Below are 15,210 nucleotides of genomic sequence, written 5' to 3'. Positions count from 1 at the left end.
TACTTCCGTATTGGCCTCCCGAGGGAGAGCGGGAGGTTGCCGCTTGGGCGCGACGCAACTCTTAAAGACTCTTTAAGAGAATGGGAGATGAGACTTTGATTGGTTTATTCTCAAAACATACCTATAACTCATTAAGAGAATAAGCTCAACCCTGTTAGACCATGCGCCACGGTGCAAAGCAGATTTTTCCATCCTTAAAATAGCAAAAGTGGATTCGGACACACCCTTAATGCTTTTGCGCCCTGCGCTTTGCACTTCGCGCATGGATCGTCAAAATAGAGCCCATAATGTTTTATTCTTAAGAATATTTCATTTAATTATAGTCTTTTTAACGATTGAATAATTATCTGTTGGAATCAGAATGTGAAACCGGGTGTCCTAAACAAATAATTAATGATAATAATAATATAGAATATAGAAAAAGTACTAGATCTATTTTCAGTCATCAGGCACCCACATGAAAATATACTACAGTAATTTTTAGTATATATTATCGTGTTTTTTAAACATATTGACCCTGACACCTCCAATAGAGAAAGAGAGGCTGCGTAATCAGCTTAAATATGGTCAGAAATGTTTTTATGTATGGACGATATATATTGCATCACGAAAAATTATTGAGGACATGTTCACGTATTGTGCTATAAGTCGATATATTGATAATTGTGACAGGCCTATGAATTACATTTAGTTTTTTTTTTTTTTTGTTAAATTGATCATCAAAACAATTACTGATTAAAATGTTTTATTAGTAGTAATAAATCAAAATAATATGCTCATTGTGTATTATTAGATCCAAAAATACAATTAGGTGCCCAAAACACAAAGCTGTTCACACCTTAGTATCCTTTTAAACATGCACATTGTGTGAAAGAATACACAGAATAAATTAAAGAAACAATATAGATATTAAAATACTGACTATTTCTCAAATCTTTGGATTTTTAAATATCTTTATTTGTTTATTGTAACTGTAACTTTTTTATCTTTGGACTTTTTTTTATAATGTCTGATGGCACTCTAATGTTGCTGTACTGATTTTTGCATGTAGTTTTGTCTCTGCAGAACAAGTTTTTGTTTTTGTTGTTTTTGTGTTGTGCATGTTGGCACGTATTCGACATTCCCTGCAATTTGCTGCAGGGTAATAGTTCTTCATTAAAATCATTGCGTGTTAACACATCGAGAGAGTGTTTCAAACTGTGTGCTGGAATAGTGTGTTCACCAAACCACATTTACCAAATACATATTTTCTTTCACACTGCAAAACTTTAGTTCTTAACTTTAACTTTGAGATTATTTTAGGATGGTGTGTTGTGTTTGTTGGGTGTTTTTCACTGTTCACCAGGGTAAAATCGCAAATTGCATGTATGTTTATGTTGGCGATGGTTCCACCTCGATTTTGACTTCCCAATATGGTGTTTCCTCAGACTGGTCTTTAATCAAGAGATGTACAGAGAAAAAAATCAGAGGGATCGTTATTTCATCAGACCATTTTTAGGAATGTTCAGCCTGTGAGTCATTGGTTTGTGTCCGAGTTCAGTGAACTGCACACTCACCAGTTGCTCTGCTCTTTTTTTTTCTTTCGAGATGCTGTACACTGCCAAAAATGTCTGAATATTTTTATTCAGATTTTTTTGTCTTTTTTGTATAGTCAAAATATTTTAAAAATTCCTAAATCAAGAAGCATTTTCTAGACAAGCAAAAAATAATTGTTTGAGTTTACTCTGAAAATATATAGACACTCTGCCTATACTGTATATGTGCTGTTGTAATTACAGCAAAAGGTGGACATTCCAAATATTAAACTGGATAATAACAATATGGGGCAGCGCAGTGGGTAGCACGATCGCCTCACAGCAAGTCGCTGGTTCAAGCCCCGGCTGGGCCAGTTGGCATTTCTGTGTGGAGTTTGCATGTTCTCCTCGTGTTTGTGTAGGTTTCCTCCGGGTGCTCCAGTTTCCCCCACAGTCCAAAGACATGCGCTATAGATGAATTGAATAAACTAAATTGTCCGTAGTGTGTGTGTGTGTGTGTGAATGTGAGAGTGTAGGGGTGTTTCCCAATGTTGGGTTGAGGCTGGAAGGGCATCCGCTGTGTAAAACATATGCTGGATAGTTGACGGTTCACTCCTCTGTGGCGACCCCTGATGAATAAAGGGACTAAGCTGAAAATAAAATGAATGAATGAATAAATGAATAAATGAATGAAAAAGTGCATTAATACTAAATATTTACTAAATTATCGTGTGGAAATAAGGCAACACAGTGGTGCAGTAGGTAGTGCTGTCACCTCACAGCAAGAAGGTCGCTGGTTCAAGCCTCGGCTGGGTCAGTTGGCGTTTCTGTTTGGAGTTTGCATGTTTTTCCCGTGTTTGCGTGGGGTGCTCCGGTTTTCCCCACAGTCCAAAGAAATGTGGTACAGGTGAATTGGGTAGGCTAAATTGTCCGCAGTGTATGTGTGTGAATGAGTGTGCATGGATGTTTCCCAGTGATGGGTTGCAGCTGGAAGGGCATCCACTGTGTAAATCATATGCTGGATAAGTTGGCGGTTCATTCCGCTGTGGCTACCCCAGATTAATAAAGAGTCTAATGTCAGTGTGTTACCCTAACATTTTTTTTCTGTGAAAGTAATTTTTTTTTTACTTTTTATTATTAGTATTTTTTTTTTTATTATGCTGTGGGATGAGCTGTACATGTGTCCAGTTGTTAACCAACAGCAATAACACGCTGTTACGATGTGAAGAGATAATCATGATTTCAGACCTCCTCTGGCCTGATTTTGCTGGCCATGACCAACTTTAGACCCTCCTTTTCTTTAGTGATTATGCAACAGCTGACTGTGTCCTGGCCTGCTTATGTAAGAGCCTCTGTAACAGTAATATCTGACTTGGGTCCTGGTGTAGTGTGAGGCGGGGAGGGTTAGTGGTGGGGGAGGGACATGACGGATCGGTACTTTGTGCCGTTGCTGCCGATTCAGGAGCTTAAAGATCTATCTTTATCTTTCTCTCTCTGTGTTTCATAGTGTCTGTCTATTTCTCAACACATTGCACAGAGCAGCCTGTGTACACGCCGGGTGTGGCAAGAATTGTATTTTGATAAGATAGATTTTTGAAAGTGTCATGCACACTAAGTCATTTTACATTAATATTACTTATTTTGCTATGAATTATCTGCACCAATGGAAAAATACAGCATTTAAGACTATATATATATATAGTCTTAAATGCTGTATTTTTCCTTTGATGCAGATAATTCAATAAGTAAATATTACTATATATATATATATATATATATATATATATATATATATATATATATATATATATATATATATATATATATATATATATATATATATATATATTGTTGTTTATATGAATGAATATGCAAATCATAATGACACTTTCAGTTATTTTGTAATTTTTTTTGCATGTCTTATATGCTCAAGAATAATACATTTTCTTTTTTTATGGTTATTAAATATTTAATGGTGTCTGCAGGGTCTTAAAAAAGTCTTAAAACATCTTAAATTTCAAAAAGTAAATTTTAGGCCTTAAAAAGTCTTACATTCACTGAAATATTTTGTTGTGTGATTTTAAATAATTTTAAACAGGTCTTTCCTCTGTCCAAGTAAAGCCACTGAGTTGGGCCGACATCCATCCAATCACCAACCAACCCTCGTAATAAAATCAGGGAAAGAAAACAATTAGAGACTTCCTTATGATAATAACAGAGCAATATATCCCTTTACGTTATCTTCCATTTATACAAAAACTATTTACAGAAGAAAGGTTGAGTAAATTTAATATTTAAAAAAAAAGGCATGAAAGCATTAGGTTGAATAGAAGTTATGCTCAATCAATTTGGACCAAAAGCCAACAAATATATATTTTTGATTATTTATGTAATTGTCTCCGCAAATAATATATAATCACATTTGAAATCCCGCATCTACCACTTGTGCAAAAATTAACAGTGCAATTGGGTTGTAACATATGTTTCCAGATTGAGATAAAAATGCTTTAATATTTGAATATTTTGTCAAATGTGTGAGGTGATGAGCTTCATACAACATCTGGCAACTTGACAATCGTTTATTAAAAAAGTGACTTTCATAACTAGATTGGGCCATACAAATTATGGGAGTATCCTGGGAGAAATAACAAAAATGGGTGGGTGGCGGTAGATAGGTGTTAAATATGGAGTATTAGCAGATATATATAACTATTTCAGCTAGAATAAAAGCAGTTTTAAATTTTTTTAAAAACCATTTTAAGGTCAAAATTATTAGCCCCTTTAAGCTTTATATTTTTTTGATTGTCTACAGAACAAACATTCATTATACAATAACTTGCCTATTTACCCTGACCTGCCTAGTTAACCTAATTAACCTAATTACGCCTTTAAATGTCACTTTAATCTGTATAGAAGTGTCTTGAAAAATATCTATATCTAGTCAAATATTATTTACTGTCATCATGGCAAAGATAAAATAAATCAGTTATTAGAAATGAGTTATTAAAACGATTATGTTTAGAAATGTGTACACACACACACACACACACACACACACACACACACACACACACACACACACACACACACGATTGCCCCTTAAGATAAGTGAAGTTTATAATTCATTAATAATATAGGATCACGTGCTTATGATTGACCACAGCTGGTCCTGCATTAGCAACGCAGGATTCACCTATCAGATAATTCCTAACTCGCTATAAATAATCTGAATTTCTTATCTTAGTTGTCTTCGTCTTGAAGAATCCCCCCTTTAACCCCTACTCCTCCCTCCTTTTCACTAATAGGTGACTAAACTGAAGGAAAATGAATGAATAAAATCTTAACAACAGCAAACTTGTGAATCGTAGTGTGCATGTTACTTTATTGTTAGTATTATTGTTATAATTTATTACAGATTATTGAAATGTTTTTTAATGCATCTAAGTGCAAAAATGGTAGAACTTTAAATGCCATTAAATCTGTCAATTCTGTTCGTAGCTCTTAAGGCCAGAGGAGGTTGAGATCCTGGTGTGTGGTAGTCCTAATCTGGATATGGGCTCTCTGCAGCGAGTGGTGCAGTATGAGGGCTACAGCAAGACTGACCCCACCGTCCGGTACATGTCCTGTTTACAGTTAGTCACTATCATACTTCCGTATGTTGACCTATCGCTGCAAAGGTGACAGTTTTGTTGTTCCTTTGCAGAGCTTTCTGGGACGTGGTTCTGGCTTTTCCTTTGGAGCTGCAGAAGAAACTGCTCCACTTTACCACAGGAAGTGACCGCGTTCCTGTGGGGGGAATGGCTGACCTCAACTTCAAGATCTCCAAGATTGATGTCTCCACTGACTGGTAATCATCACAATGGTTAATTATGCTAAAGCAACAGCATACATGCTTATTCTCCAAAGTTCATTTAATCATTCTCATTGCAGGCTGCCGGTGTCACATACGTGCTTCAACCAGATCTGTCTACCTCCATACAAGAGCAAGAAAGAACTGCGGCAAAAGTTAACTATTGCCATTTCAAATGCGGAGGGTTTCGGATTAGAGTAGGTTACAGATGGAGATAAAATAATCTTTTTTTAAACAGGGTTGTGCATCAGAATTATATTTGACAATGTCTTTTCAATTCAGAATCACTGCATTTTTACACTGCATGGTTCAAGTGACCCAATTCCAGTTTTTTTTTTCAGTTCGGATATGGCCCACATACAGTACATATAAGCTAGATAAAAACACATGGATTCCAATTTTTAGATCAGATTTGAACCTCGTTCATATGTGGAAATGCATCCAATGTGAATTGTGCCCTCATGTCTGCAGTGTAAGCAGGTACATCAGATTTTCACCTGTCAGTAGCTATGTTTCCATCCACCTATTTTTATGTGCATTTTGTATATGCGCATAAAAAATTGGTTGATGGAAAGCCATGATGCGCATAAATTTAGAAAATTTACATAAAACACTTATGCACATAACTGAGGAGGATAAACTTTTTTTTCGGTAAGAAAATATGTGCGTAAACTACGATTGAAACACTTGTACCGAACAAATTCCAGTATGCACTAGGGCTGTGCAATTAATCGAAATTTAATCGCAATGACAATTTTAAATGTTGCAATTAGCTAATCGCAAGAGGCTGCGATATGAATGTATATTATTTAATTTCCCCCACCCAGAGCAAATGCATGACTGTCATCTGTGAGTGACAGTCTTACTAGCCAATTGAGTGAGCACACTTTTGTTCTGCCCAATCAGAATAGTGCAACAGAACTATGCGGAACTCCCACAATAAAAAAACAAACAAACAGAAAAGCCCGAACGAATGGAATGATGACGTCTTCTGCTTCAAACGCATTAATAGATGAATTAGGCCCAATCCCAATTCTACCCCTTAGCCCTTACCCTTACCCCTACCCCTCATTTTGCGCATTTCCTTTAGCTTACAAAATAGAATTTGGATTGGGCCTTAATATCAAAGGAAAAACAGCATGTGGGTAATATGGGAATATTTTGGTTTCAAAGTCACAGACAACGAACAAAAAAAGGTCATTTGTAAGAGCTGTCACAGAATTGTTGCCAGCATGAGGAAATACAACCAGCACCTAAAATAGCACCACAGGCGGCTATATGAGGAGTGTGATTGAGCTGAAGCTTAACTAAAAAATTTAATTGCAAATCAAATTGAAATATCTGTCAAAAAATTCGCAATTAGATATTTTCCCCAAATCACACAGCCCTAGTATGTGCATTAAAAAATTCATGTGATTTTGTTAAAAGAGATCATATGATGATAAAAATGTGCGTGATAGACACACCAGCAGGCTGAGCACATTGTAAAACATCTGAAATGTTGTTTTGGTCATTCTAAAACACCTTAACTATTTCAGTATTTATTTTATTATATTATTGCTGACCTCCAGAATCAAGAGTGGTGTTCAGTGTCTCATGTCTTCAAACAACACCATGTGTTCTGTGTGCATCGGCATTTGTATTCTGAGGCACAAGTAATTCAATAGATAAAGAAAAGATTCACTCAGCTTCTTCTACTGCTGTAAATTCTGTTTTTAGTTTTTTGATATTTGGCACCAGTAAATCAGTAGGTGATGATTTTTTCTCTATGACTCATTGGATAGAAACGCTGCGCAAGTCTTATGTTCAATATTCCAGTTTTGCGCATACATTTTATTTGCATCTTTGGATGGAAACATAGCTAATGTCAAACCTTTCAATTTAGTAAAGATTGTTGACCTTTATTGAAAAGTTTGAGAAAGAACTTAAAACATCTATAGTCTAAATTAATCAAAAATGATGTTATGGATATTTAAGGTGATACTATATTTCTTGTTGCTGCCAATGCTTATTGGAAAAATGTGGTTTTACCAACTCCAAAAAAGTGCCTGTTCATAAAATTTTCTGCAGTTTTCAGATGAAATATACACTAAGGGCAGTATAAACATCAAAGCACTTTTGCCACAGTGCATGATTTGATTTACTCATACACATGATGCCAACACAGGCTCATTCTGAAAACGTAGCCCTATATACTTTTCTAGAGATCACGAATTATGTTGCCAGAAGTACGTTTGTGTAATGTGAAGTGGTTGCTGACAACGGAGTGCGGATCCAAATGCAGGATTTAATCTACAGAATGGTCAGGCAAGCAATGGTCAACACAGGATGTATACAGGCAATCTAGAGTCGTGATCATAAAACAGGCAATTGGTCAAAAGGCGGGCAGCAGACAGGAATAAACAGTAAAACAAACAAAACAAAGTGAGGGTCAAAACCAGCAAGGCAAGAAAACCGTGTAATAATGTTCACAAACAGTATAACAAGACTCTGCCCAGAGGTGTATGTGTATGCGGTTTATAAAGTCTATGTTATCAGTTCATGAGCGGCTCCCAGCCGTGAGTGTGTGTACTCTACTGAATGTGGAACAGGTGCGTGTGAGCGGTGCATGATTGAAACTTGTAGTCCATGTAATGGCTAGTCCGTTAGCGATCTGTGTGTTTACCAGAAACCTGCTAAGATTAGATCGCTGGTGATTGTGACAGTATTGCCTCATATTGTTTTTAAAACAAATGCTACAGGGCGATATGACAGCGTTCCTTTTTGCACTTACCAGCTGACCGATTTCCTCCGTATGGATAGCTTTCCGGCTGTGATCAGTTTGTCCAGTTAGCTCGCCATGTACATCAGTGGACTTGATCCAAAAAATAAAATAGACAAGTAAATAACAAAGTGAGAATGTGGTAAAATATAAAAACCTGATGAAAATCGGGTGTGGGCTTTTCTTTTTCTGCATTGCTTTTTAAATTTGTCGGTTGAGTTTAGGGAAGTTGGTGGGCAGGTCAATTGGTTCTTTTGAAAACACTATTGGTTGGGTTTAGGGAAGGAGGAGGGTGGGTCAGTCAGTCAAACTGTTAATCGTCAGCAGCCTCTGGTGGATTTATGCAAGAAGAGCACACGCGAATGGCTCTCGCGACAGAAATTTGGGATCTGAAAAAGCGTACTGAGCGGCCTCTGGTGGATTCGCAAAAACAAAAACTCCCGGGACATATTTGGTGCTCTCTAGAAATGTATATAGAGATACTCTTTCAGAATGAGCCTGGGTTGCATGATACTATATATATATATATATATATATATATATATATATATATATATATATATATATATATATATATATATATATATATATATGTATGTATGTTTTTATTTAAAAGCATACACAGACATGAAAATTACCTGATTATTTGTTCACCCTCGTGTGGATTACACCTTCAGGAATTTATTACCAATTTATTACCAATTACCAATTTATAACTCAAAAGATGATATTTCGAAGAATGCTGGTTGCTGGGACCCATTGACTTTCAGATTAATAAAAAAGTCAATGCAGCCAGCATTTTTCAAAATATCTTCTTTTGTGTTCAAAAAATGAAAGAAACTCATATAGGTTTTAAACAAGGGGGAGTAAATGATGACATAATTTCCATTTTTGGGTGAACAATTCCTTTAAATATTTTCATAGACAAGGAACAAAGATAAAGTCAGTGCATTCCTTTTTCCGTCGTGTCCATTAACATTCCGGTTCAGCTTCTTGTCCGTGCTTTTAACTTAGTTCACATTCATTGCACTTCTCTAATTGTGAGTTTTGCTCAACCCTGAGAGCCACATCAGGAAAGCATGAAAATAACGCACAGCAGTGATCATGTAAGCTCTAGGTGTAAAGTTTCAGCAGTGTGATGTATTGTTGATTGTGTGTAAAGTGTGGTATTATTATGTTGTAAACCAGGGTTCTTTGAGGAACCCAGTTAATCTGTCTGTCTTTAGTCGTTATGTAATGTGGACTCATCATTACCGACTGCTTGAGGGAATGACCAAACATTTTATGTGGTATTAGAATACATGAATTTGATGTATAATATAGAGTACATGTGTGTGTGTGTTCAGAAAGCATGTGTGTGTTCGGCATTGTTAAATTCAAATGTTTCAGACTTTTTCTTCAGCATGGGTCTGGTCTAATGTCCTAGCTGAAAGTAGGTCAATAAGGGGCTTGGTCTCAGCTAAAATAGCCTGGCAAACAGGCTGTCAAACTTACCCAGCATTCTTAAAGAGACAGCGCTCTGTCACCAGGGTTACAGGAGCCCGTGGTTTATACAAGCTTCTGTGTGAAACATAACTCAACATTCCCTTTGGAATTATGATGCTTTTCAAATTTAGCTTGACTTTAAATGAGGGTTTGTGTCTGAGCTCAAACGTTGCGATTTTGTTAAATGTAGTTTAGTAGTTGTTGACAACCCTTTCTTAACCTGAAATGAAAGGAATATCAGTAATGTGACTTGATTTTTATGTGCGTGTGCGTGTGTGTGTGTTCATGTCAGATTTTTCTCATGTTTGCTGACTGGCCATAAAATGGATGAACATTTAATTTTTTTTATTTTGCTTTTGTCGATGATGATTCTGGTTGTTTTCTTCAGATAGACTGGTTGACAGCAGTATTTGTCCCAATGAAAACGTAATTTATTTTGCAACTAATGCTTGAGCTTTCTGTTTCATGATTCATTTAGGACCACAGTGCTACCGCAGTATTCTAGTTGATGACCTTTAACAGGTCTGGTGATTTTCAGTCCTCTTTGTTATTCTGGCTTTGCTCACGTCATGAGATTTTCATACAGTGGTTTTATTTGTATTTATATCATCTGTTAATCTAAATCACATCAGTGTTCATGCTATGGTTTATGTTCTCCAGTGACTGAATACAAATGTATTTACCTTATATTTATTTCAACTTTGCTCATTCATTTTTAATGAATAAAGTTATACAGAAAATAAATGTTTTGCCTTTTTTTATTGTGATGACGATGTTGTTGCAACTTTGGTTTTATGAAGAAGGTTTGTTTGAGGTCTTAAAAAAACATGCGATTTTTGTCACCGCCTGACTAGATTATGATCCTGAAGCAATACTTTAAAGTTTTACTTAAAAGAATCTGAATGTGAAAAGAAGAGTTAGGCAGGATACATTTTATACAATCAAAACTTTGAGGTTGGTTAAGATTATTAAATGATTTCAAAAGAAGTGTCCTATATAATATTCACAAATATATTACTTGTTTAGCATCCTAAAGAACATATACACTAACGGAGAAAATTTTGGAGTCAGTAAGATTTTTAAACGTTTTAAAATAAGCTTATCCTGCTCACATTTATTTCATTTTAAATACAGTACCAATTGTAAAATTGTGAAATGTTATTGCACAATAAAATAACGGTTCAAAAGTAGTTAATCATTTAATTTAATAATTTATTTCAGTGATTTTACAGATGAATGTTCAGCTTCATTACCCCAGTCTTTAGAGTCACATGATCCTTCAGAAATTACTCTAATATTAATTATTATTATTATTAACGTTATTATTAATGGTAATAGTAATAACAGCAATAATGACAGTAGTAATAAATCCATTTGAAACTACAAACAATAAGAAAGCTTTTATTAATTTTATAAAATTTTTTGATAAATATTTATCAATTTAACATTTTTTTACATTTAATAAATGCCACCTGGATGAACAGAATAATTTTCTTAAAAAAAAAAACATGAAAAAAAATAACTGACCCCAAACGTTTGACCGGTAGTGTACATTCAAATGAAATCTGTGAGGCTGTATTCATTTCTGCTGGGCACTGGATATGTGGTTTTAAATCTAAAAACAGTCATTGTAAATTATAATGTAAATTTAAAACACTTAACAGTTGAAGTCAGAATTATTGGCCCCCTGATTTTTTTCTCCCCATTTACTGCTTAATGGAGAGAAGATTTTTTTCAACACATTTCTTAACATAATAGTTTTAATAACTCATTTCTAATAACTGATTTATTTTATCTTTGCCATGATGACAGTAAATAATATTTTACTAGATTTCTTCTAGATACTTCTATACAGCTTAAAGTGACATTTAAAGGCTTAACTAGGTTTTTTAAGTTAACTAGGCAGGTTAGGGTAATTAGGCCTTTACAGTTAATTAATTCATGTTAATCAATTAATATTGTATAATGATTTTTTGTTCTGTAAACTATCAAAAAATATGTATACCTTAAAGGGGCTTATAATTTTGACCTTAAAATGTTATTTAAAAAAATTTAAAACTGCTTTAATTTTAGCTGAAATAACTGAACATTTCCTTGCTCTGTTAAACATCATTTGGGAAAAAAAAATTAAAAGAAAAAGGGGGGCTAATAATTCTGACTTCAACTGTATAATAAATTGTAGTAATATTTCACAATAAATTTGATTATTCTGAAATATTACCACAATTTTAAAAATAAATATTTTATATTGAATTTGTAATCATACCTATCAATCATTAATCACTTTTTTCCTGAGGGCAAAGCTGAATTTTCAGCCGTCATTACTCTAGATTTACAGTACGTTACATAGTCCTTCATAAATCATTTTAATATTCCAAACATATGTTTTTACTGTCACATTTGATAGTCATCTGAAAAAAAGTATTAACATCTTTCAAACAAACAAATGAAAAAGGCAGTATTACTGAAAGATTCTTAATCAATGGTCTTCTGGGTTTTCTTTGCCATAAATTCAGAGTATTTAACCAAGCTCTTTTGGCAGACTGTATAGTATAAAAGAACACAAACTCTGTAATAAATATCTGTTAATTAACAGTATTTTGTGTTTTACATTTGTTTAAGGTTGTGAATTGCATTATGGGATGGTGATCTCTGCTCTGTCGACTTTTGATGTTGAAAATTCAACTAAAGTTTAACAGTGACATTTATTGACATTTTAGTCGTTTGAGACAAGATATTGTTTAGGAAAATATACTGTATAGAGAAATAAGTTTGTTAAGAAAATTTATTGGCTGTTTATTTCCAGGTTTTTGCAGCATAATATACAACACCAACCCAGACAATATATCACTTCAAACTAATAAAAATGACTATAAAAGTCATTTTTTCTAACTTTTCAAGATTAAAAAGTTGTTGGAAGAAAGATCAAAATTCCATAATGTGATTCAAAGGCCTGAATATGTAGGAAAAAACATAAATCACAAAATACGGAAAAAACTGCTAATTTACAGATATTTTTTACAGTGTACTAAAGTAAATTGAATATTTAAAATATGTAAAAAAATTAAAAAACATATTGATGCACATATTTAAAACATTATTAAAAAGATAATTCATTAAAAGCAATTACAAGTTGCTTTAAAGAGGTGTTTTGAAGAATAAGGGAAACCAATTTTATTTATTTTTTGATCCTCATTGACTTTTATTGTTAATTTATTAAAATTGTATTATTATGCATGGAGCTGTTTGGTTTCACTGTAGAAGGTTTAAAGATATATCATACTGACTGACACCAATCAACAGACTCTTTGCCTGGTTTTATTGGATAGGGGAGAACGTGGTACAAAGTTACACTTTTTAGATTTGGCCAAATAATGAACAAAGTAATGGGGTTAGACAAACCATATTTTTTTTACCAACAACACACAAGCCTCTTCTACAAATTAACACTGGTTGTATGACTGCCGGACCTTCTGTGCAGTTTTGCCAAAAGTGCCAAGAGTAAAAATGTTACTGTTTACCCCACCTGCGGGACAATTTGTAACAGTCAGAGAGTTAGTTGTAAAACATGCTTAAAAAGGCAGATTTCACACCCAGTTCATTTAAATCCAGTTTACTTTAAATAGTTGCTATATTTCCTCAGTACTTGTCCCAATTTATGTGGCCCACAGTATGTTTATTTATTTATTTATTTATTTATTTATTTATTTATTTATTTATTTATTTATCTATTGGACGAACACATTTGAATTTATTTGCATTATTATCTATCATTATACAATGCATTTATTTGCATTTTTAGCAATAAAAGTATTTTTTTCTTTAAAACAATATATATTTTCTATTAAAAAACATTTTTATATAAAAAGTTCTCAACATACACTCAAAATTCAAAAAATATTTTGTTAATTGGTGTACAAAAGTGTGTGGCTTATTTGTAACACCCTGTTATAACTAACCCCACTGTGTCATGTTTTCCTCAAAATTAGCAGTCACTGTGTGTTTTTTACATCTTTCAAAATGCTTTCATCTTTTAGCCTAGCAGACGTAATCACAACAATATAAGGTTTTACTTCCATACTTTCACAGATTTTTTAAAAATAAAAAAATATCCACGATAATAAAAAATATATTTATGCTGCTAAAATGGTTTCTCCTGTGTTTCTCTTCCAAATTTCGCAGAACTTTTTCAATAATTGGCCTCAAAAGCATGTCATGGTTAACCCTGAGCAAATACCTTTAACCTCCATGTTACATTTTACCCCGCGTTACTTTGTGCCCCGTGCTTCCTCAGGTTTAATATATTTGACAAAATTCAACTGGTGTTTGACAGGTCGTGTAATGTCTAATAACTTTCTACTATGTGTAATATCATCATGAATCATGAAAAGGCTAAATATATACACAGAATAACAAAAGGTTTCTCTTTTTTATACCTCATCTAGTCTAAGCTTATTGCTGTATAACCCCTGGTGAGATCAGTGCATAATCTGCAGCTGCTCCAGCCTGCGCTTAAGGGCATTGCTATTCAAAACAATGACCTTTTGGTATTCATTTAAAGAGAGAGAGTACAATGTGATTCAACCAAGGCTGTATGACACGTCGTGCGCATCACAGGACTCCAGCTGTCCTCACCTGAGAGGTAAAAGCAGGTGAAACAAACACTGAAATTTCAGATCGAGTATGTTCCAAGGTCACAAATGGCTCAGGTTGTCGTATTGGGAAACTAGATGGGTAATAATATAACTTGTCAACATTCCAGACATTTGCGAAAGACCGGCTGATATCGGTGAGGGCCTGGCTGCTCTCCAGGGTGAAGGTATAAGCGGTCAGTCTAGAGCAGAGGCCTTGGGTTGGTGACAAGTTTCATTAACAGGTGCCTTTGGTGTGCCTTGGCTGTGTTGGGAAATTATAAAAGGCACACTGACAGGTATCAATCAGAATGGCCCTTAATGAAAATCATGTATGTATTATGCCTGCACACAATAGTGATTCATTTATCTGTCCTGTTTTATAGCATTGTCAGAAAGTGTTAAATTTAAGCATTTCTTTGTGTATATTATGAATGGTAAAAAAAAAAAGCTTAAACCAGCCTAAGTTAGCTAGTTAGTTGGCTGGTTTTAGCTGGGCAACCAGCCTGGTTTTAGAAGGTTTTTCAGAAGGCCATTGTCAGGCAAGTTTCAGCCATTTGCAGCCTGGGCTTAGCTGGTCAGGGGTGCATTTCCGAAAATCCATCATTAGCCAACTAAGGTCACAATTTTCATCGTCACAAACATAGTTCATTGATTTGCCGTTTCCCAAATCCATCGTTCCTATGAACATTTGCAAACTGTCGCAAACTTGTATGCTTGCAACTACACCTTTAGAGAAGCAGTTTATGGTTGTGCTCTATTCCTAGTTATCCCCCTATGCCCTATTAATTTAGAACATTTTAGAACTTTAAATTTGGAATGATTTAAAAAAAACATTAAAGTCATTTCTCTTGGGTGTAATTTGCTTTCAAAATATTTTTACAGTTTTAGCGATCTTCGTATTGACAGTTGTTTTCCTTTTGTAGTGCACTTGAACAAAGCCATGGCTCATGACGAAAGCTATAGGTG

General features: G+C 34.4%; 1 protein-coding gene across 2 annotated transcripts in view; it reads left to right on the top strand.

Moving 5' to 3' along the window:
* Positions 1-8,376, top strand: part of hectd2 (HECT domain containing 2) — a 44,409-nt gene extending 36,033 nt beyond the window's left edge. For both annotated transcript variants that reach the window (XM_056469553.1, XM_056469552.1), the window contains exons 19-21: positions 5,013-5,128; positions 5,218-5,361; positions 5,445-8,376. In XM_056469553.1, the coding sequence (XP_056325528.1) occupies positions 5,013-5,128; positions 5,218-5,361; positions 5,445-5,565 (381 nt within the window). In that variant the 3' untranslated portion in view covers positions 5,566-8,376. The remainder of the gene's footprint in view (positions 1-5,012; positions 5,129-5,217; positions 5,362-5,444) is intronic.
* Positions 8,377-15,210: the final 6,834 nt, after the last annotated feature.

Source organism: Danio aesculapii, chromosome 12 (assembly GCF_903798145.1).
Source record: "Danio aesculapii chromosome 12, fDanAes4.1, whole genome shotgun sequence".
NCBI lineage: Eukaryota > Metazoa > Chordata > Actinopteri > Cypriniformes > Danionidae > Danio > Danio aesculapii.
This window is presented reverse-complemented; position numbering and strand designations above follow the sequence as displayed.